The sequence below is a fragment of the Bufo gargarizans genome, chromosome 2, assembly GCF_014858855.1.
Source record: "Bufo gargarizans isolate SCDJY-AF-19 chromosome 2, ASM1485885v1, whole genome shotgun sequence".
Lineage (NCBI taxonomy): Eukaryota > Metazoa > Chordata > Amphibia > Anura > Bufonidae > Bufo > Bufo gargarizans.
In genome coordinates, this window is record NC_058081.1 from 482,832,020 (window position 1) to 482,855,972 (window position 23,953).

Consider the following 23,953-nt stretch of genomic DNA (forward strand, 5'->3'; position numbering starts at 1 on the left):
TGTAATTTGTAATAAACCCGACCACCAGCTAGCCGGGAAACAGTGCAGTAGGCCGGTGCTTCGCTGTTTCATAAACGCAAATCGCAGTGCATGGGAGCTACAGTAACAATATAGCACAGCAAACTATAGTGTTTCTAACTTGGAAACACAGCATAGCTTGCTGTATTATGCTGTTTCTGTAGCTCCTATGCACTGAGATGGGGGCCACTGAAGTGGCGCAGCATCGGCCCACTGCACTGTTTCCCGGCCAGCTGGTGGTGGGGACTGTGTATCACCTTAGTAATGGTGAAATGAGACAACTTCTATGGTCAGCTTTTGAGGGTGTGGATAAGCCTTAGCAAAAAAGTATTTATCTTTTTATCGTCACCTTTTATGCTTATGTCATTTCCGTGCTGCTTAATCTCTTAATTAATTTATCTGTCTTATTGAATTCAATACATAACCAGTGACAGACTTTACCAACAAGCAAATGCATGGGGTTCCAGAGATCAGGGCGTCCTCTGCGCTAGGAATCCGGCAGGCTGTTCTGGCAGGGAACCACCTACTGGATCTCTCTGACTTGCGTTTGAACATCTCCGTCCGACCCTATTAACTATAATGGGGACCAACAGAAATTCGGCTACAAACAGGCAAATATGTAGAGGATCGCCTGGAAGAAAACTACTGCGCTGATACCTATAGCTAGTGTGAAACTAGCCTATGCTAAATTCTTATCCAACCCCAGAAAAAGTACAAGCGAAACGCGTGTTGGGGCTAGGAGCTGCTGTGTGGTCTGTATTTTGTATATGCACTTTCTTTTTAGCTATTTGCATTTATCATATGAATTGGTCAGTTCTGTCTGCCACTAGGCATTGTGTCAATGTAGGTCTTTTTTCTGAGTAGCCACTTCAGCTCTCATTTTTACCTATAACCACTCCATTTTATGTACTGTTTTTAACTATAAGCAGTTTCTGAATAAAGATTATCCACTATTTGAACTTGAATGAGTCCATGATCTGTCTGCACCGCAAAAAATAGAACATGTTCTATTTTTTGCGGTGTGAAGGCACGGAGAGAAACCTCAAGGAAGCACTCCGTAGTGAATGGGTCCACATCCATGATATTACAGACCCACTGTTTGTGGGCCTGGCCGCCACATCTTTGTGTGCATGAGCCATTACTGTGGGGGCACTCTACCAACATAAAAGGGATTGTCCAACACAGATAACTCCAATAACTGTCACAAAGATTAAACTGGAACCAAATCTTCACGACAAAGGAGGAACAGAGAGGAATTACAGAGATTTTTTAAGTCAATTTCATGCTTCTTCTAATAATTTAAGAACTTTCACATGTTGGGAAAGTTCCCTTTAGTTTCCATCTGTTAGTTGTTGCACAAGACATATTGGGGCTGATGTATATAAAGTGTAAGTGGTAGCAAAAGTCATAACTGAGTCTTGAGGTGGCTTTCAGACAGGTTTTTGCTGTCGTTTTTTCAGCTTTTTTTTTTTTGCCGTAAAATCGCCAGCTCCAGATGTGACCTCAAGGTCTATGTGATATATGTTAATTACTGTAGGTGGTGTTTTAGTCTTTCTGGCTGCTTTTCAAAAACACAGCATGCTGTAGCGCTTTGTCAAGCTTTTCACATCACCTTCTCTATAGGGTAAAAACGTCATGCGCAGTGAGACTCTGATTCACTGCTTAGAGGTAACTATTAAATTGGTGGGGGTCCTACTGCTGGGACCCTCATGAGAACAGGGGCCCTTAATTTACCCTATGGAGCCCCTCTGAAATGGACAGAGTGGCTGATCGGAAATGCGTGTTGCTGCTCCATTCATTTCTATGGGAGTGCCAGAGATAAACGAGTACATCGCTCAGCTATCTTCGGCTCTCCCATAGAAATGAATGGAGCAGCAACACGCATTTCCAACCAGCCACTCCATCGATTTCAGGGGAGCTCCACAGGGTAAAGGGCTCCTGTTCTCATGATCAGTGGAGGCCCCAGCGGTAGGACCCCATCAATTTAATAGTTATCCCCTAGCCTGTGGATAGAGGATACCTTTGTCTAAACCAGTGGTGCCCAACCATTTTCTATCTGAGGGCCGCACTAGACTTGGTGTAAATTTCGCGGGCTGGAACCAGGTAGCTTTGCAAGAAAGAAATGCAAACGCTGTGAGGGGGCACATGTGAGCATTACTACTGTGAAGAGGGCACATATCTGGCATAACTACTGTGAGGGGGCACATATCTGGGCATAACTACTGTGAGGGGGCACATATCTGGACATAACTACTGTGAAGAGGGCACATATCAGGGCATAACTACTGTGAAGAGGGCACATATCAGGGCATAACTACGGTGAGTGGGCATGAGTGAGCATTACTACTGTGAAGAGGGCACATATCTGGCATAACTACTGTGAGGGGGCACATATCTGGGCATAACTACTGTGAGGGGACACGTATCAGCGTATAACTACTGTGAGGAGGGCACATATCAGGGTATAACTACTGTGAGAAGGGCACATATCAGGACATAACTACTGTGAGGCGGGCACATATCAGGACATAACTACTGTGAGGCGCGCACATATCAGGGCATAACTACTGTGAAGAGGGCACATATCAGGGCACAACTACTGTGAGGGGGCACGAGTGAGCATTACTACTGTGAAGAAGGCACATATCTGGCATAACTACTGTGAGGGGGCACATATCAGGGTATAACTACTGTGAGGGGGCACATATCAGGGTATAACTACTGTGAGGAGGGCACATATCAGGGCATAACTACTGTGAAGAGGGCACATATCAGGGCATAACTACTGTGAAGAGGGCACATATCAGGGCATACCTACTGTGAAGAGGGCACATATCTGTGCATAACTACTGTGAGGGGGCACATATCAGGGTATAAATACTGTGAGGAGGGAACATATCAGGGCATAACTACTGTGAACAGGGCACATATTTGGGCAAAACTACTGTGAGGGGCACATATCTGGGAATAACTACTGTGAGGGGGCATGTGTGAGCATTACATCTGTGAAGAGGGCACATATCTTGGCATAACTACTGTGAGGAGGGCACATATTAGGGTATAACTACTGTGAGAAGAGCACATATCAGGACATAACTACTGTGAGGCGGGCACATATCAGGACATAACTACTGTGAGGCGGGCACATATCAGGGCATAACTACTGTGAAGAGGGCACATATCAGGGCATAACTACTGTGAGGGGGCACGAGTAAGCATTACTACTGTGAAGAGGGGGCACATATCAGGGTATAACTACTGTGAGGGGGCACATATCAGGGTATAACTACTGTGAGGAGGGCACATATCAGGGCATAACTACTGTGAAGAGGGCACATATCTGGCATAACTACTGTGAGGGGGCACATATCTGGGCATAACTACTGTGAGGGGGCACATATCTGGGAATAACTACTGTGAGGCGGCACATATCTGGGCATAACTACTGTGAGGGGGCATGTGTGAGCATTACGTCTGTGAAGAGGGCACATATCTTGGCATTATTACTGTGAGGGGGCACATATCTGGGCATAACTACAAAAGATGCCCGAAAAAACATCACAAAAAAATGTGGCAAAACCGGGCCAGACTAGCACAGGAAGTTATTCTGGCATTTTTACAACCCCAAAAACGTCAGTGCAAAGAGGACCTGTTAGTACTTCTGATGTGTGCTTATTAATTAAATTGTAAAAGTCCAGCAATGCAGATAGCGAGCTTATACTAAGACGGGGTATTAATGTGTATCAACAGTTAGTCCAGCAGAAGTACCCTGTTTATTCATTAAGTAACTAAATTTAATAGGTAATTTCAGAATTTACATATACACAGACAAAACAGTTCTATGCGAATGATCCATGTAGAGGCCAAAAAATGAATACCTAAGATACAGGTATACACGGCGGAAGGCCGGGGAAGGTTATCCCTAGTACTGATTCCCTAATCTGGTCCTCTGCCCAGGGACGTCTCCTGATGGTGGGGGCGCCCTGTCCCCGTACCTACACTCCAACTCCTAACTATCCCTGGTGAGGTGAGTGGTGGAGTGGGACGATATAAGTGGTGTCTAACATGGAAAACAAGCACAGATAGAAAGGATTAGTTGCAAAGGTGTCCACTGTATACTGCCCTCGTGGCATAACCAGGAGGTACAGGGCACACCTAGAAGATAAAATATACAAACAAAACGCACAATTAGGTATAGGTATATTAAGATAAGTATAGATAACCTACAAACCCCGACGCGTTTCACCCATACGGAGGGTTCATCAGGGGGTTACGTGTAGTAGGTATGCAAAGATAACGGGACCATTGCCAATGGTTATGGCCGCCCCAGTTCAGTGATGCGTGTGTGCATATATAACAGGAATAAACAATCCTTTATGACACTGCAGACCCACAGTAATGAAACAATTGCCTTAATGGCAGTTTACATACGTTTTTGGCAGCGTGGTGAGTAAACTCGACTACCAACATGCACACTGAGAAAATAAGTAGACAATAAGGACCCAGGTTAGTTCAGGTAGGATAACAAACGATAGATGCCATAATGCTGAGTATTGAATGTACATAGATACCTGAGGTAGGCAATAAGATATTGCAAACTAGGTCGTTCCTGAGGAGGCTCATAGATAAGAGCATATATAACTGGCTGAAGTGCAGCACGAACGGTATACGTGCCCCAGTTTTTTGTCACCCAGGATGCCGGGCTAACCACCCAGAGGATACCTAAAAAATATATATTGTATGTACCTCAACATACACTCAGGGCTAAACATATATTGCAGATAATCAAGAGACAAATGTCAGCTACTTACATGGTGTGGTCAGTGGTGTGGAATGATGGGTCTGAGGTGGTGATCCTCAGTTTAGCCCTCCCTTTTAAGCTCACTAATGCCCATACACAGGTGGATAGCTAATTAATTAGGTGTGGCCAAAGAAGTGGGGCGTGCCCAGGGGAGGCGTGCTCATTAGTGAAATTGTATACATAGTCGGCGGAAGATGGAGGTGCCCCATGCTGTCCTAAGTTGTTTGTAATCGGACAGCATGTGTGCTTGGCCCGCACGCCGGTATGCGTGTCAGCATAGGACCGCATACCGGAAGTGACGTACATGTAGTCACCATCAAACCGGAAGTGCGGTGTGTGCGTGTCAGCTTGACACGCATACTACCGCTGATGAATATCAGGTGATGATGCGCCGGAATCAAGGCTGTATTGGTGTAGGGAGACTGAACATGTGTGAATGGAAATGCCCAATGCTATCATAAGTTATTAGTGATCGGCCGGTATGTGTGTTATGGCCCGCATGCCGGTATGCGTGTCAGCGTGGACCGCATACCGGAAGTGACGTACATGTATTCACCATCAAACCGGAAGTGCGGTGTGTGCGTGTCAGCTTGACACGCATACTACCGCTGATACCTGCCAGATGATGATGCGCCGGATACGAGGCTGTCCTGGTGTATGGAGACTAAACATGTATGATCATACAGTACACTTACATGATTGGGGATAATCCGTGGTCCGGTTGGGCCAGGCCACAAAGGTTGGAGGTGATGGGCAGAATTCGGGAACATATATAGGGTGGGTCATGAGGAATTCCGTGCCAGAATAGATGCACACAGAGCTGTTACTGTACATGTATAAAACTACTGAAGTACAAAAAGATATATATATAGAGCTCCCTTAAGGATAACAGGGAAGCCCCATAAGGGGTATGTCACTGTAAATAGACATCCCATTAAATGTAACGTTCGGGTACTTTGCGTACCCAGGCTATACGCCAGGGAATTAGAGATATTACTGAGGTCGGAATTGCAGGGGGGGTGACCACCTGATAAGGGAGACCCCGCTAACAAGGCCAGAGCAGCGAAGCAAGGGGAAGTTCATGACAGAATGGAGGTCACCATTCATGTCATAGGGTAAAAAGAGAGAATGAGGAGTTATAGAAAGCACGAAAAAGTCAACCGCTCATTAAGTCCTCGGGGTGATTGGGAGCGAAATCTGTAAATCCACTCGCTCTCCTTCTGTAGGATACGTCTGTCCAAATCACCACCTCTTGGAGAGGGGGATATCAGTTCGAGGACCGTGAAGCGGAGACAAGAGGGATCACCACCATGACAGTCATTTACATGAGTAGCCACGGGTGTGGGCTCTTTTTTGATGACGTAATTTACGTGTTCTAGGATTCTTCTCCTAAACTCACGTATCGTCTTACCAACGTAATCCATAGGGCATGGGCACTGGCAGAGGTAAACCAGCCCACTGGATAGGCAATTGACAAAGTCCCGGACCTGGAACGTTTGACCAGTGACCGAACAGGTGACTGACTTAGTGGTTCGAATATACTGGCATGCCTTGCACCGACCGCATTTGAATATACCGATGGGTTTCCGGTTAAGCCAAGAGTCAGCCTTCTTAGGTGGTGAAAAATGGCTGTGAACCAGACGGTCCCTAAGGCTCCTACCTCGCCTATAAGAGACCGATGGATATTTGCTTATGATATCTGAAATATCAGCATCCATTTGTAGGATCGGCCAGTATTTCTGTAGGATTTCTCTGGTTTCACGGTTGGCGGCATCGAAATTGGCAATGATACGTGCCGGTTGAGGATCATCAGAGGTACGTCTTCTAGGTACCAGGAGTTCAGTCCGTGGTCTAGTGGATGCTTTCTGAAAAGCCTCCCGAAGAATACCCTTCGGATACCCCCTTGCCAGAAATCTTCCTTGAAGCTTCCCGGCCTCCTGAAAAAAGGAGGAGTCATTAGAGCAATTTCTCCTCACTCTTAAGTATTGCCCCTTGGGTATACCTCGTCTGAGAGGGGCGGGGTGATAGCTGCTCCAATGGAGAAGGGAGTTGGTGGCCGTGCTCTTACGATAGATATTGGTTGAAAGGCTTTCACCCACCTTAGTGACCCTTACATCTAGGAAGGTAATGGATTCATAATCCCATTCACATGTGAATTTAAGACCCACAGTATTAGCGTTAAGGTCCGTGACAAACCGTTTAAAGCTGACGGGATCACCCTTCCAGACTATAAACACATCGTCTATAAACCTGGTCCAAAATTGGATGTAGTCAGCCCACCAGACGATGTGGTCCGGGAAAACATGCGTGTCCTCCCACCAGCCCAGGAAAAGGTTGGCGTATGACGGAGCACAGGGACTGCCCATCGCCGTCCCCCTGAGCTGGTGGTAAAACCGTGCATTGAACAGAAAGTAATTGTGGTTAAGAGTGAACGTCAAGAGTTCACGGATGAAAACATTATGCAAAGAACAGTGGGTCCCTCTGGTTTTGAGATAGTGATCCACCGCCCTTACCCCATGCTCATGTGGTATAGAGCTATACAGAGCCTCGACGTCTATACTGCCGAGGATGCATGCTGGATCCAGATTCAAGGTATTAATTTTATTGAGGAAGTCCATCGTGTCCCTCGTGTATGCGGGGAGGGACACGACGAACTCCCTCAGAATCTGGTCCAGATAAATGCCACTATTTTGTGTCAGGCAGTTGACGCCTGACACAATAGGACGTCCTTTTAAAGGGGAGGTACCCTTGTGTACTTTGGGTAGGCCATAGAATGTAGCGACCAAGGGTTTCACTGGTAGTAAAAATGTGTATTCAGTGGTGCTAATGACCTTTTTCTGTAGACCCGTGTTCAAGATGTTTTTGAGTTTACCCAAGTACAGAGCAGTAGGATTATTCTGCAGTACCTCATACCCCTCCCTGTCTTTAAGGAGGTCCAGGCACATATTTTTATATAATGCGGAGTCAAGGATGACAAGATTGCCACCCTTGTCTGATGGCTTAATCACGATCGTGCTATCCCTCTCCAGTGACCTAAGTGCCTCCATCTCTGACACTGAGAGATTGAAGGACCTGGGTCTCACATGTCCCAGCTGGTCAAGATCTCGTGTGACCAGCTGGAGGAAGATGTCAATATGTTCTGAACTCGATGGAGGCGGCATTCTACTGCTTTTGGGCCGTAGCTTAGTGAACGGGCCTGTGCCCGGGATGCTATTGTGCTCACTGTTGAGATCCACAAGGTCCTGCAGACCATCATAATCAGTCTCTTCCAAGCCCAGTCTTCGGCACGTGTCCTTGTTGGAGTTCTTAAAGAACTTGTGCCATTTTAACCTTCTGCAGAAGAGATGGAGGTCCTTGGTCCAGGCAAAGGTACTGAAGTCCGTGGTGGGTACGAATGACAGTCCCCGCCTGAGGACCCCCATCTCCTCAGCACGAAGTATACGGGCAGAGAGATTAATGATTTGGAGGTCATCTGCAGGTTCTTTATTCAACGATTTTTCCGAAGTGAATAAGGGAACCCTTCTTTCTCTAAAAAAGAGGAAGAGGATGAGGAAGAGGCACAAGCAGCGAGAGCTGGCGGCTGCTGGGATGGAGCGTTTTGAGAGGGGCCAGGGGGAGGGGGCGGCTGGTATTCGGGGGGAGGGTGTTGATGCCCATAACCCTGATAGCTTCCGCCCCTGCCTCGATGGCTGCCTTGTCCTGACCATCGCCGACCACCCTGTCGTCTGGGGTCGGAACGACCGCGATTCGAGGGTGCGTATCGTGGTTTAGGTCGAGAATCAGTGTCCGAAGTGTCCACGTCTGAAGACGAGATTTCAGATTCGGACGGCTGATTCTGTGTAGCAGTATATGCCCGATTTTCTCTAAAGTCGCCTAAATCTCGCACAAATTGTTTGTGCTTGCGTTCTTTTATGAGTGATTGGAACCTCACAACAGCTGATTGTAAGGATGCCTCCCTTCTGGAAAAGTCTGGGTCTTCCTTCAGTTTAAGAGCCGTATCTATTTGTTCCTTCAATTTCTTGGAGGTTTTTTCAAATAATACTCTCTCTTCGTCCAATAGTAGCTTCATAAGGGACAAAGAATTATGAGTCAGGGTCTCTTCCCATTTAATCAAAAATCCTGGTGAGGAGATCCTGTCAGCAGGCCGTATACGGATACGGAGTCCCCGTGGGACAATTTTTTGCTCAAGATAGCTCTCAAGTGACTTTATCTCCCACCAGGATTTGATATTGTCTTTATAATAGGTGTATAGATCACTAAACACCTGTTTGCTTGATGCTGACTGGTCCAGTGCTGGGACGCCCCTATCCGAAAAGACATCTCTTGCTTCATTCAACAGATCATCAGTAAAGATAGTTCCCGTAAGGAATGTAGCCATAGCAAAAACAAAATTGTAAAAGTCCAGCAATGCAGATAGCGAGCTTATACTAAGACGGGGTATTAATGTGTATCAACAGTTAGTCCAGCAGAAGTACCCTGTTTATTCATTAAGTAACTAAATTTAATAGGTAATTTCAGAATTTACATATACACAGACAAAACAGTTCTATGCGAATGATCCATGTAGAGGCCAAAAAATGAATACCTAAGATACAGGTATACACGGCGGAAGGCCGGGGAAGGTTATCCCTAGTACTGATTCCCTAATCTGGTCCTCTGCCCAGGGACGTCTCCTGATGGTGGGGGCGCCCTGTCCCCGTACCTACACTCCAACTCCTAACTATCCCTGGTGAGGTGAGTGGTGGAGTGGGACGATATAAGTGGTGTCTAACATGGAAAACAAGCACAGATAGAAAGGATTAGTTGCAAAGGTGTCCACTGTATACTGCCCTCGTGGCATAACCAGGAGGTACAGGGCACACCTAGAAGATAAAATATACAAACAAAACGCACAATTAGGTATAGGTATATTAAGATAAGTATAGATAACCTACAAACCCCGACGCGTTTCACCCATACGGAGGGTTCATCAGGGGGTTACGTGTAGTAGGTATGCAAAGATAACGGGACCATTGCCAATGGTTATGGCCGCCCCAGTTCAGTGATGCGTGTGTGCATATATAACAGGAATAAACAATCCTTTATGACACTGCAGACCCACAGTAATGAAACAATTGCCTTAATGGCAGTTTACATACGTTTTTGGCAGCGTGGTGAGTAAACTCGACTACCAACATGCACACTGAGAAAATAAGTAGACAATAAGGACCCAGGTTAGTTCAGGTAGGATAACAAACGATAGATGCCATAATGCTGAGTATTGAATGTACATAGATACCTGAGGTAGGCAATAAGATATTGCAAACTAGGTCGTTCCTGAGGAGGCTCATAGATAAGAGCATATATAACTGGCTGAAGTGCAGCACGAACGGTATACGTGCCCCAGTTTTTTGTCACCCAGGATGCCGGGCTAACCACCCAGAGGATACCTAAAAAATATATATTGTATGTACCTCAACATACACTCAGGGCTAAACATATATTGCAGATAATCAAGAGACAAATGTCAGCTACTTACATGGTGTGGTCAGTGGTGTGGAATGATGGGTCTGAGGTGGTGATCCTCAGTTTAGCCCTCCCTTTTAAGCTCACTAATGCCCATACACAGGTGGATAGCTAATTAATTAGGTGTGGCCAAAGAAGTGGGGCGTGCCCAGGGGAGGCGTGCTCATTAGTGAAATTGTATACATAGTCGGCGGAAGATGGAGGTGCCCCATGCTGTCCTAAGTTGTTTGTAATCGGACAGCATGTGTGCTTGGCCCGCACGCCGGTATGCGTGTCAGCATAGGACCGCATACCGGAAGTGACGTACATGTAGTCACCATCAAACCGGAAGTGCGGTGTGTGCGTGTCAGCTTGACACGCATACTACCGCTGATGAATATCAGGTGATGATGCGCCGGAATCAAGGCTGTATTGGTGTAGGGAGACTGAACATGTGTGAATGGAAATGCCCAATGCTATCATAAGTTATTAGTGATCGGCCGGTATGTGTGTTATGGCCCGCATGCCGGTATGCGTGTCAGCGTGGACCGCATACCGGAAGTGACGTACATGTATTCACCATCAAACCGGAAGTGCGGTGTGTGCGTGTCAGCTTGACACGCATACTACCGCTGATACCTGCCAGATGATGATGCGCCGGATACGAGGCTGTCCTGGTGTATGGAGACTAAACATGTATGATCATACAGTACACTTACATGATTGGGGATAATCCGTGGTCCGGTTGGGCCAGGCCACAAAGGTTGGAGGTGATGGGCAGAATTCGGGAACATATATAGGGTGGGTCATGAGGAATTCCGTGCCAGAATAGATGCACACAGAGCTGTTACTGTACATGTATAAAACTACTGAAGTACAAAAAGATATATATATAGAGCTCCCTTAAGGATAACAGGGAAGCCCCATAAGGGGTATGTCACTGTAAATAGACATCCCATTAAATGTAACGTTCGGGTACTTTGCGTACCCAGGCTATACGCCAGGGAATTAGAGATATTACTGAGGTCGGAATTGCAGGGGGGGTGACCACCTGATAAGGGAGACCCCGCTAACAAGGCCAGAGCAGCGAAGCAAGGGGAAGTTCATGACAGAATGGAGGTCACCATTCATGTCATAGGGTAAAAAGAGAGAATGAGGAGTTATAGAAAGCACGAAAAAGTCAACCGCTCATTAAGTCCTCGGGGTGATTGGGAGCGAAATCTGTAAATCCACTCGCTCTCCTTCTGTAGGATACGTCTGTCCAAATCACCACCTCTTGGAGAGGGGGATATCAGTTCGAGGACCGTGAAGCGGAGACAAGAGGGATCACCACCATGACAGTCATTTACATGAGTAGCCACGGGTGTGGGCTCTTTTTTGATGACGTCATTTACGTGTTCTAGGATTCTTCTCCTAAACTCACGTATCGTCTTACCAACGTAATCCATAGGGCATGGGCACTGGCAGAGGTAAACCAGCCCACTGGATAGGCAATTGACAAAGTCCCGGACCTGGAACGTTTGACCAGTGACCGAACAGGTGACTGACTTAGTGGTTCGAATATACTGGCATGCCTTGCACCGACCGCATTTGAATATACCGATGGGTTTCCGGTTAAGCCAAGAGTCAGCCTTCTTAGGTGGTGAAAAATGGCTGTGAACCAGACGGTCCCTAAGGCTCCTACCTCGCCTATAAGAGACCGATGGATATTTGCTTATGATATCTGAAATATCAGCATCCATTTGTAGGATCGGCCAGTATTTCTGTAGGATTTCTCTGGTTTCACGGTTGGCGGCATCGAAATTGGCAATGATACGTGCCGGTTGAGGATCATCAGAGGTACGTCTTCTAGGTACCAGGAGTTCAGTCCGTGGTCTAGTGGATGCTTTCTGAAAAGCCTCCCGAAGAATACCCTTCGGATACCCCCTTGCCAGAAATCTTCCTTGAAGCTTCCCGGCCTCCTGAAAAAAGGAGGAGTCATTAGAGCAATTTCTCCTCACTCTTAAGTATTGCCCCTTGGGTATACCTCGTCTGAGAGGGGCGGGGTGATAGCTGCTCCAATGGAGAAGGGAGTTGGTGGCCGTGCTCTTACGATAGATATTGGTTGAAAGGCTTTCACCCACCTTAGTGACCCTTACATCTAGGAAGGTAATGGATTCATAATCCCATTCACATGTGAATTTAAGACCCACAGTATTAGCGTTAAGGTCCGTGACAAACCGTTTGAAGCTGACGGGATCACCCTTCCAGACTATAAACACATCGTCTATAAACCTGGTCCAAAATTGGATGTAGTCAGCCCACCAGACGATGTGGTCCGGGAAAACATGCGTGTCCTCCCACCAGCCCAGGAAAAGGTTGGCGTATGACGGAGCACAGGGACTGCCCATCGCCGTCCCCCTGAGCTGGTGGTAAAACCGTGCATTGAACAGAAAGTAATTGTGGTTAAGAGTGAACGTCAAGAGTTCACGGATGAAAACATTATGCAAAGAACAGTGGGTCCCTCTGGTTTTGAGATAGTGATCCACCGCCCTTACCCCATGCTCATGTGGTATAGAGCTATACAGAGCCTCGACGTCTATACTGCCGAGGATGCATGCTGGATCCAGATTCAAGGTATTAATTTTATTGAGGAAGTCCATCGTGTCCCTCGTGTATGCGGGGAGGGACACGACGAACTCCCTCAGAATCTGGTCCAGATAAATGCCACTATTTTGTGTCAGGCAGTTGACGCCTGACACAATAGGACGTCCTTTTAAAGGGGAGGTACCCTTGTGTACTTTGGGTAGGCCATAGAATGTAGCGACCAAGGGTTTCACTGGTAGTAAAAATGTGTATTCAGTGGTGCTAATGACCTTTTTCTGTAGACCCGTGTTCAAGATGTTTTTGAGTTTACCCAAGTACAGAGCAGTAGGATTATTCTGCAGTACCTCATACCCCTCCCTGTCTTTAAGGAGGTCCAGGCACATATTTTTATATAATGCGGAGTCAAGGATGACAAGATTGCCACCCTTGTCTGATGGCTTAATCACGATCGTGCTATCCCTCTCCAGTGACCTAAGTGCCTCCATCTCTGACACTGAGAGATTGAAGGACCTGGGTCTCACATGTCCCAGCTGGTCAAGATCTCGTGTGACCAGCTGGAGGAAGATGTCAATATGTTCTGAACTCGATGGAGGCGGCATTCTACTGCTTTTGGGCCGTAGCTTAGTGAACGGGCCTGTGGGTGAAACGCGTCGGGGTTTGTAGGTTATCTATACTTATCTTAATATACCTATACCTAATTGTGCGTTTTGTTTGTATATTTTATCTTCTAGGTGTGCCCTGTACCTCCTGGTTATGCCACGAGGGCAGTATACAGTGGACACCTTTGCAACTAATCCTTTCTATCTGTGCTTGTTTTCCATGTTAGACACCACTTATATCGTCCCACTCCACCACTCACCTCACCAGGGATAGTTAGGAGTTGGAGTGTAGGTACGGGGACAGGGCGCCCCCACCATCAGGAGACGTCCCTGGGCAGAGGACCAGATTAGGGAATCAGTACTAGGGATAACCTTCCCCGGCCTTCCGCCGTGTATACCTGTATCTTAGGTATTCATTTTTTGGCCTCTACATGGATCATTCGCATAGAACTGTTTTGTCTGTGTATATGTAAATTCTGAAATTACCTATTAAATTTAGTTACTTAATGAATAAACAGGGTACTTCTGCTGGACTAACTTATTAATTAAATGCTGGAGCATTTTGTATTAGAACTTTGCATTATGCCATCCCTCTGTTATTCCTCGTAGAGGTTGAGCCCCCACTGATTGGGGTTATCCAAACCCTATAATGATTCCCCCAATGCCCGGGCACCTAATATAGATTTTACTGTACATGCTCCCCGGCACCAGTGTTGCTCCTGATCCCTGCACGGCCGCCACTGCATTTCCCCGTCACACGGATCAAAACATCTGGTGGAGAGGAAGGGGGGGGCATCCAATAGCAGGCCGCGACGGGGACGAGCCTCCCTAGCGTCACCCGCGATGGTAGGGAGGCTTGTCCCAGTCACGGCTATTGGCTTAACCCCTTCCACCCTGTTGCTGGATGGTTTGATCTGCGCAACAGGGAGACGCAGCTGCTGCCGTGCGAGGATCAGGAGCGACGCAGGTGCCGGGGAGCAAGTCAGTATAATCAATATGCGGTGCCTGGGCATGGGGGAGGTCAATTTGGGGTTGGCCTCTACATAAGTTAGGCGGATCCATTGCAAGTGCAGGGGCTTATTAAGGCTGGCCTCTAAAACGCCGGTCTTAAAAGGGTTCTGTCACCCACCAAAAGTCATTTTTCATTTTTGGGCTAATTTTTTAAAGAAACTAAGCCACAGAAAAAGTTAAAAGCCCTATATATTGAATAATCGCACTATAAGGATTTTAATTAGCCCAAAAATGAAAAATAACTTTTGGGGGGTGACAGAAGCCCTTTAATAAATGACCCCCATAATGTGGGATATAGGTCATGGAATCTGTCCTTCTCTGCTAACTTTTCTATGCCAGTAATGTTTCACTTCTACTCATCTGAGTCATCAAGAGCTGTCCTGTCTCTATAAATATCCCATCTTAGGGAGACGTAACATTCTTTACATATCTTGGCAATGTTCTTAAATATATTGAGTACCGGGAAATCACCAGCATTCCCTATCGCTGCAAATATTCAAAAACATTTTGACTTTTATGGTTCTAAAAATATTCTGGTGTGAAATCCTGATGGTCCAACATTTGTGGAACACAGAGGTTCTCTTCTGCTTATCCCATGCCCACATGTACCCGATGTGCAGTTGCAACTTGCCACTATTTTGCAGGGATACCGTAACTTGCTTCACCCCAGAACATGGATGGGCTCCATACAAGTGCATGGGGGAACTTATAGAAGAGCACATCATCAAACGTCATTGGCATTTATCAATCAAAAACACACTGTTGCACAACCCACTGTTTTCACACCTCCTGTGCTTTGTGATGTGAGTGGATACAGGTTTCATCTCACATTTTACAAAGCATGGGAAGCTCTGAGAGTAGTGGGTAAAAGCTGCTGACAGCTCCCACTGCAAGAAGAACAATATATGATGAGATTGTGAAAGAGAAAATGATGCCAAGGGTTAGGTAAGACTAGTTCCTTCTATGTGGAAGTGACAGGCAGCATGTCTATCAGCAGTCACAGTGCCCAATGTACTGGGAAAGGATGATGTACTATATGCAGCAGCACAGGTCGCACATCCCTAAGGCCGTCCCTGCATTAGAGAGAACGTGGTATCCATCTAAGTGGGCCAGGGTCCGAACATTCTATTAAAACCAATTCTGGCGATGATGTCGTCAAATCAAGGAGGAAAAAATTGTGGCGCCAGGTAGCTACCGTCTTTGGGGTATGCTACTGAGAAGAGGAGTCAGATGATGCTGGATGGAGGGAAGAGATGATACTGTGGAGACAAATGACACTTGAGGGAGGGCAGAGATGATATGGGAGGTAGAAGATACTGGAGGGAGTAGAAAGAGGATACTATCCTCAGGACAGGTCATCAATATCAGATTGGCGGGGGTCCAACACCCGGCACCCCCGCCGATCAGCTGTATGAGGAGATGGCGCATGCAATGTCTCTCTTTCTGCTCACTGCCGCTTTTCCATAGACAGCAGCGGTGAACAGGAAGAGAGAAGGGAGATGGCATGTGCACATTGCATGCGCCGTGTCCTTATACAGCTGATCGGCGGGGGTGCCGGGTGTCATCAGCCTGAGGATAGGTCATCAATATTAAAACCCAGACAACCCCTTTAAGAAGAATATATCTGATACCTGACAGAGCCTGTAGCATACAGCCCTACACGAGTATTCCAATTATAACCTTTATTCCTAGTCACAATTTTTCCATGCCGCAGTAGCTGCCTGTGTCTGAAACCATGCCTACCGGCTGTGGACAGGGTTTTCGAATAATTAGCAAATTGGTTGCATGGTTTTGTTGCATTTTTTCCCATAAAAACATACGACCAATGCGTCATGGGTTTGCAGATAAAATTTTAAATGTGCAATTACTTTCACAATTGTGCGGCTGATTTTGGCCTCTTTCATACAGTCAGTGTTTGCTCAGTTATTTCCATCAGTGATTTTGAGCCAAAACCAAGAGAATCCTCCACAGAGATGGTATAATGGACAGATTTGGAGTTGGACCTCTTCTGTGCTTTTTTGATCTGCACTTGGTTTTGGCTCACAATCACTGATGTTTAAAAGAGGCCTAACACAAACTCACCCATAAGCTGTGGTGACGTATATACAGACGTGGACAAAATTGTTGGTACCCTTTGGTCAATGAAAGAAAAAGTCACAATGGTCACAGAAATAACTTTAATCTGACAAAAGTAATAATAAATTAAAATTCTATAAATGTTAACCAATGAAAGTCAGACATTGTTTTTCAACCATGCTTCAACAGAATTATGTAAAAAAATAAACTCATGAAACAGGCATGGACAAAAATGATGGTACCCCTAACTTAATATTTTGTTGCGCAACCTTTTGAGGCAATCACTGCAATCAAACGCTTCCTGTAACTGTCAATGAGACATCTGCACCTCTCAGCAGGTATTTTGGCCCACTCCTCATGAGCAAACTGCTCCAGTTGTGTCCGGTTTGAAGGGTGCCTTTTCCAGACTGCATGTTTCAGCTCCTTCCAAAGATGCTCAATAGGATTGAGGTCAGGGCTCATAGAAGGCCACTTTAGAATAGTCCAATTTTTTCCTCTTAGCCATTCTTGGGTGTTTTTAGCGGTGTGTTTTGGGTCATTGTCCTGTTGCAAGACCCATGACCTGCGACTGAGACCAAGCTTTCTGACACTGGCTAGTACATTTCTCTCTAGAATTCCTTGATAGTCTTGAGATTTCATTGTACCCTGCACAGATTCAAGACACCCTGTGCCAGACGCAGCAAAGCAGCCCCAGAACATAACAGAGCCTCCTCCATGTTTCACAGTAGGGACAGTGTTCTTTTCTTGATATGCTTCATTTTTTCGTCTGTGAACATACAGCTGATGTGCCTTGGCAAAAACTTCGATTTTTGTCTCATCTGTCCACAGGACATTCTCCCAGAAGCTTTGTGGCTTGTCAACATGTAGTTTGGCATATTCCAGTCTTGCTTTTTTATGATTCGTTTTCAACAATGGTGTCCTCCTTGGTCGTCTCCCATGTAGTCCACTTTGGCTCAAACAACGACGGATGGTGCGATCTGACACTGATGTTCCTTGAGCATGAAGTTCACCTTGAATCTCTTTAGAAGTCTTTCTAGGCTCTTTTGTTACCATTCGGATTATCCGTCTCTTAGATTTGTCATCAATTTTCCTCCTGCGGCCACGTCCAGGGAGGTTGGCTACAGTCCCATGGATCTTAAACTTATGAATAATATGTGCAACTGTACTCACAGGAACATCTAGTTGCTTGGAGATGGTCTTATAGCCTTTACCTTTAACATGCTTGTCTATAATTTTCTTTCTGATCTCTTGAGACAGCTCTTTCCTTTGCTTCCTCTGGTCCATGTCGAGTGTGGTACACACCATATCACCAAACAACACAGTGATTACCTGGAGCCATATATATAGGCCCAATGGCTGATTACAAGGTTGTAGACACCTGTGATGCTAATTAGTGTACACACCTTGAATTAACATGTCCCTTTGGTCACATTATGTTCTGTGTTTTCTAGGGGTACCATCATTTTTGTCCATGCCTGTTTCATGAGTTTATTTTTTTACATAATTCTGTTGAAGCATGGTTGAAAAACAATGTCCGACTTTCATTGGTTAACATTTATAGAATTTTAATTTATTATTACTTTTGTCAGATTAAAGTTATTTCTGTGACCATTGTGACTTTTTCTTTCATTGACCAAAGGGTACCAACAATTTTGTCCACGTCTGTATATTGTGGTTATATTGGGAAAAGCCAATATGACGGAAGTCACAAAGATCTCCTTCAATCGTTAGGACAATATCAAGCATAACGGGCTGTAAACAATCACATGGTGAACACCCTTCCTGCCCCAAGCCTCTCCCTTAGACATTACCTTTGATGACATGATGACCCCGGTCAAATCTCTGGAGGAAAATGAGGACCTGTCAAGAGAGGAGAGATTTATTGAAGAAGGCAAAGAAGAAGAGGACAATAACAAGTACAAGGTTAATGGAAAAGATCAAAATATTTAATGTGGATAGGAAAATAAAAAAGTAAATCCTTGAGGAGTCTGCTTCCGCCTGGATGTCCTAGTGCATTCAGTGATTACTTGAAAACTGGCTAACATCCAGGCACGCTGGAGAACTGAAAGAGGCAACTGAGGCTGTGGAGCATAATGATCTATGGTACTGGACAAAAGAGGCAGGGCACACCCAGGGGCATCAAGCCCCCTTCATTGAGCTGGTCATCAGGGGTTCCAAGATCCATCCTTTTAGCAAAACCTCTGTTTGCTGCTATAAATGAGAATATTAAAGGAAATGTATCAGTTAAAACCAGAAAGCAACACCCATCCTTTCTTCTAATCTGTTTTTATTTTCTGATCACAGATTTTTTTATTCTGTCTCCTGAACATTATTATGGGGGCAGCCACCTTGCCTGAGCTTTTCTTAACAGGATAAAAAAGCATTAATAAAATAGCTTTTTACAGGAGCCACATGGCCCATAGACACAACTGTCAGGAAGGGATCTCATTGGCTTCTGTGAGGCATACTCTGTGACCATAAGCTTTAGGCCTCCTGCACACGGACGCGTGCGCCCCGTGGCCGTGCTGCGGACCGCAATGCACGAACACCGACCGTGGGGCAGCCGCAGCGGATTGCGGACCCATTCACTTTAATGGGTCTGTGATCCGCCCTTTACGCAAAAAGATAGGACATGTTCTATCTTTTTGAGGAACGGAAGTACGGGAAGGAAACCCCACGGAAGCACTCCGTAGTGCTTCCGTGGGTTTCCGTTCCCTGCTTCCATTCCGCATCTCCGGATTTGCGGACCCATTGATGTAAATGGGTCCGTATCCGTGATGTGGAATGCCCACGGAATGGCGCCCGTGTATTGCGGATCCGCAAATGCGGTCCGCAATATGGCCACGTTCGTGTGCATGAGGCCTTACTCAGCTATTGAGAGTGGTGGATCCTGTATTATCTATACACAGATGGGATATCATTACAGGCAGGATTTGAATGACAGATAAGCAGGTAACTGCAGTAAAGCAATCTGTACAGAGCAAGAAGTGGCAACTATTATTAGGCCTGGTGGCCAGTGTGAAAATTGAAGGATTTCATGGGTTTTGTTTAAACACCTCCGGACCGCCTAACGCAGGATCGCGCTCCGGAGGCGGCTGTCTCAGGCACAGTCACGCATCTATGCGTCATCTTGCGAGACGCAAGCTTTCCTGTGAACGCGCGCGCACAGGCGCGCGCGTTCACAGGATCGGCAGGTAAGCGAGTGGATCTACAGTCTGCCAGCGGCGATCGTAGATTTTTTTTTAACCCCTAACAGGTATATTAGATGCTGTTTTGATAACAGCGTCTAATATACCTGCTACCTGGTCCTCTGGTGGTCCCTTTTGCTTGGATCGACCACCAGAGGACGCAGGCAGCTCTGTAATAAGTAGCACCAAGCACCACACCACACTACACTACACCCCCCCTGTCACTTATTAACCCCTGATCACCCGATATAGACTCCCTGATCACCCCCGTGTCATTGATCACCCCCCTGTCATTGATCACCCCCCTGTAAGGCTCCATTCAGACGTTCGTATGTGTTTTGCAGATCCGATCCATGGATACGTGGATCCGCAAAACACATATGGACGTCTGAATGGAGCCTTACAGGGGGGTGATCAATGACAGGGGGTGATCACCCCATATAGACTCCCTGATCACCCCCTGTCATTGATCACCCCCTGTAAGGCTCCATTCAGACGTCCGTATGTGTTTTGCGGATCCACGGATCCATGGATCGGATCTGCAAAACACATACGGACGTCTGAATGGAGCCTTACAGGGGAGTGATCAGGGAGTTTATATGGGATGATCACCCCCCTGTAAGGCTCCATTCAGATGTCCGTATGTGTTTTACGGATCCATGGATCGGATCTGCAATACACATACGGACGTCTGAATGGAGCCTTACAGGGGAGTGACCACCCCATATAGACTCCCTGATCACCCCCCTGTCATTGATCACCCCCTGTCATTGATCACCCCCCTGTAAGGCTCCATTCAGACGTCCGTATGTGTTTAGCGGATCCGATCCATGGATCCGTGGATCCGCAAAACACATACGGACTTCTGAATGGAGCCTTACAGGGGGGGTGATCAATAAATGGGGGGGTGATCAGGGAGTGTATATGGGGTGATCACCCCCCTGTCATTGATCACCCCCCTGTAAGGCTCCATTCAGACGTCCGTATGTGTTTTGCAGATCCGTGAATCCGCAAAACACGGACACAGCGGATCCGCAAAACACATACGGACATCTGAATGGAGCCTTACAGGGGGGTGATCAATGACAGGGTGGTGATCACCCCATATAGACTCCCTGATCACCCCCCTGTCTTTGATCCCCCCCCTTTAAGGCCCCATTCAGACATTTTTTTTGGCACAAGTTAGCGGAAATTGATTTTTATTTTATTTTTTCTTACAAAGTCTCATATTCCACTAACTTGTGTCAAAAAATAAAATCTCACATGAACTCACCATACCCCTCACGGAATCCAAATGCGTAACATTTTTTAGACATTTATATTCCAGACTTCTCACGCTTTAGGGCCCCTAAAATGCCAGGACAGTATAAATACCCCACATGTGACCCCATTTCGGAAAGAAGACACCCCAAGGTATTCCGTGAGGGGCTTATTGAGTCCATGAAAGATTGAAATTTTTGTCCCAAGTTAGCGGAAAGGGAGACTTTGTGAGAAAAAAAATAAATAAATCAATTTCCGCTAACTTGTGCAAAAAAAAAAAAAATTCTATGAACTCGCCATGCCCCTCATTGAATACCTTGGGGTGTCTTCTTTCCAAAATGGGGTCACATGTGGGGTATTTATACTGCCCTGGCATTTTAGGGGCCCTAAAGCGTGAGAAGAAGTCTGGGATCCAAATGTCTAAAAATGCCCTCCTAAAAGGAATTTGGGCCCCTTTGCGCATCTAGGCTGCAAAAAAGTGTCATACATGTGGTATCGCCGTCCTCGGGATAAGTTGGGCAATGTGTTTTGGGGTGACATTTTAAATATACCCATGCTGGGTGAGATAAATATCTTGGTCAAATGCCAACTTTGTATAATAAAATGGGAAAAGTTGTCTTTTGCCAAGATATTTCTCTCACCCAGCATGGGTATATGTAAAATGACACCCCAAAACACATTGCCCAACTTCTCCTAAGTAGGGCGATACCACATGTGTGACACTTTTTTGCAGCCTAGGTAGGCAAAGGGGCCCACATTCCAAAGAGCACCTTTAGGATTTCACAGGGCATTTTTTACACATTTAGATTCAAACTACTTCTCACGCATTAGGGCCCCTAAAATGCCAGGGCAGTATAACTACCCCACAAGTGACCCCATTTTAGAAAGAAGACACCCCAAGGTATTCCGTAAGGGGCATGGAGAGTTCCTAGAATTTTTCATTTTTTGTCACACGTTAGCGGAAAATGATGATTTTTTTTTTTCTTACTAAGTCTCATATTCCACTAACTTGTGACAAAAAATAAAAACTTCCATGAACTCACTATGCCCATCACAAAATACCTTGGGGTGTCTTCTTTCCAAAATGGGGTCACATGTGGGGTATTTATACTGCCCTGGCATTTTAGGGGCCCTAATGTGTGAGAAGTAGTTTGAAATCAAAATGTGTAAAAAATGCCCTGTGAAATCCTAAAGGTGCTCTTTGGAATGTGGGCCCCTTTGCCCACCTAGGCTGCAAAAAAGTGTCACACATGTGGTATCGTCATACTCAGGAGTGGTTGGGCAATGTGTTTTGGGGTGTCATTTTACATATACCCATGCTGGGTGAGAGAAATATCTCGGCAAAAGACAACTTTTCCCATTTTTTTTTTATACAAAGTTGGCATTTGACCGAGATATTTATCTCACCCAGCAGGGGTATATGTAAAATGACACCCCAAAACACATTGCCCAACTTCTCCCGAGTACGGCTTTTTTTTCTCTTAGGCTACAGCATGGGAGAATGAGACGCCAGCAGGTTCCCCTGGGTGGAGCCTAACTATGAAGATACCGGAGGCTATAACGGGAGAACGGAGTGGCGCCCAGGTATAACAGTAAGTGCAGGGGGATCCCTGGGCGCCGCTCTCCATGTCTGTATAGTTAGTTTAGATGTTTTATTCTGGTGCAAGGTCCTTTTTAAGGGTGTTTAAGCTAGGGGGGCTGAGGTAGTTAAATATAGATATTGTCATGGAAAGTTAAAAATAACATCATTTTTTAATGACATGTTTCCTTTAAAGGGGTTGTCTCACATCAGCAAGTGGCATTTATCATGTAGAGAAAGTTAACACAAGGCATTTACTAATGTATTGTGATTGTCCATATTGCCTCCTTTGCTGGCTTGGTTCATTTTTCCATGGCATTATACACTGCTCATATCCATGGGTTATGACCACCTTGCAATCCCGCAGTGGTGGCCATTCTTTCACACTGTAGCAAAGCTCTGGCTTATCTGGTGGCTGGGACCGTGGGACCATACATAGGAACGCATCCTGTCCCAGCCACCTCGTATCTGTGCTACAGCGGTGGTCATAACCCCTGAAACTGAATGGTGTATAATGTGTTGGAAAAATAATGAAGTCAGCAAAGGAGGCAATATGGACAATCACAATCCATTAGTAAGTGCCTTGTATTAAAGGACCTCTGATTTATAGCAGTCAAACGGGCTGACCTGAGACATGTGCGCTGGTTAGCAGAAGCTATATGTGTTAGTCCCGTCTCAATATGTTCCCGTATTTTGGAGAAAAATGAAATTTTTAATATATGCAAATGAGCCTCGAGGAGCAATGGGGGCGTTGCCATTACACCTAAAGGCTCTGCTACACCCTCTGCACTTTGATTGACAGGGTAAGGGCTCTTTCACACCTGCGTTCTTTTCTTCTGGCATAGAGTCGTCGGGGCTCTATGCCGGAAGAATCCTGATCAGTTTTATCCTAAGGCATTCTGAATGGAGAGAAATCCGTTCAGGATGCATCAGGATGTCTTCAGTTCAGGACCGGAACGTTTTTTGGCCGGAGAAAATATCGCAGCATGCTGCGCTTTTTGCTCCGGCCAAAAATCTTGAAGACTTGCCGCAAGGCCGGATCCGGAATTAATGCCCATTGAAAGGCCTTAATCCGGATCCGGCCTTAAGCTAAACGTCGTTTCGGCGCATTGCCGGATCCGACGTTTAGCTTTTTTTAGAGTGGTTACCATGGCTGCCGGGACGCTAAAGTCCTGGCAGCCATGGTAAAGTGTAGTGAGGAGCAGTATACTTACCGTCCGTGCGGCTCCCGGGGCGCTCCAGAGTGACGTCAGGGAGCCCCAGGCGCATGGATGACGTGATCGCATGGCACGTCATCCATGCGCATGGGGCGCTCTGACGTCATTCTGGAGCACCCCAGGAGCCGCACGGA

At 46.2% G+C, this 23,953-nt stretch overlaps 1 protein-coding gene across 1 annotated transcript in view; it reads right to left on the bottom strand.

Annotated features, from left to right (window-relative positions):
• ANXA6 (annexin A6) overlaps positions 1–23,953 on the bottom strand; it is an 83,189-nt gene that overhangs the window by 45,617 nt on the left and 13,619 nt on the right. Inside the window, exon 2 of the mRNA XM_044281148.1 lies at positions 18,387–18,435. Coding sequence (XP_044137083.1) covers positions 18,387–18,398 — 12 coding nt within the window. The 5' untranslated portion in view covers positions 18,399–18,435. The remainder of the gene's footprint in view (positions 1–18,386; positions 18,436–23,953) is intronic.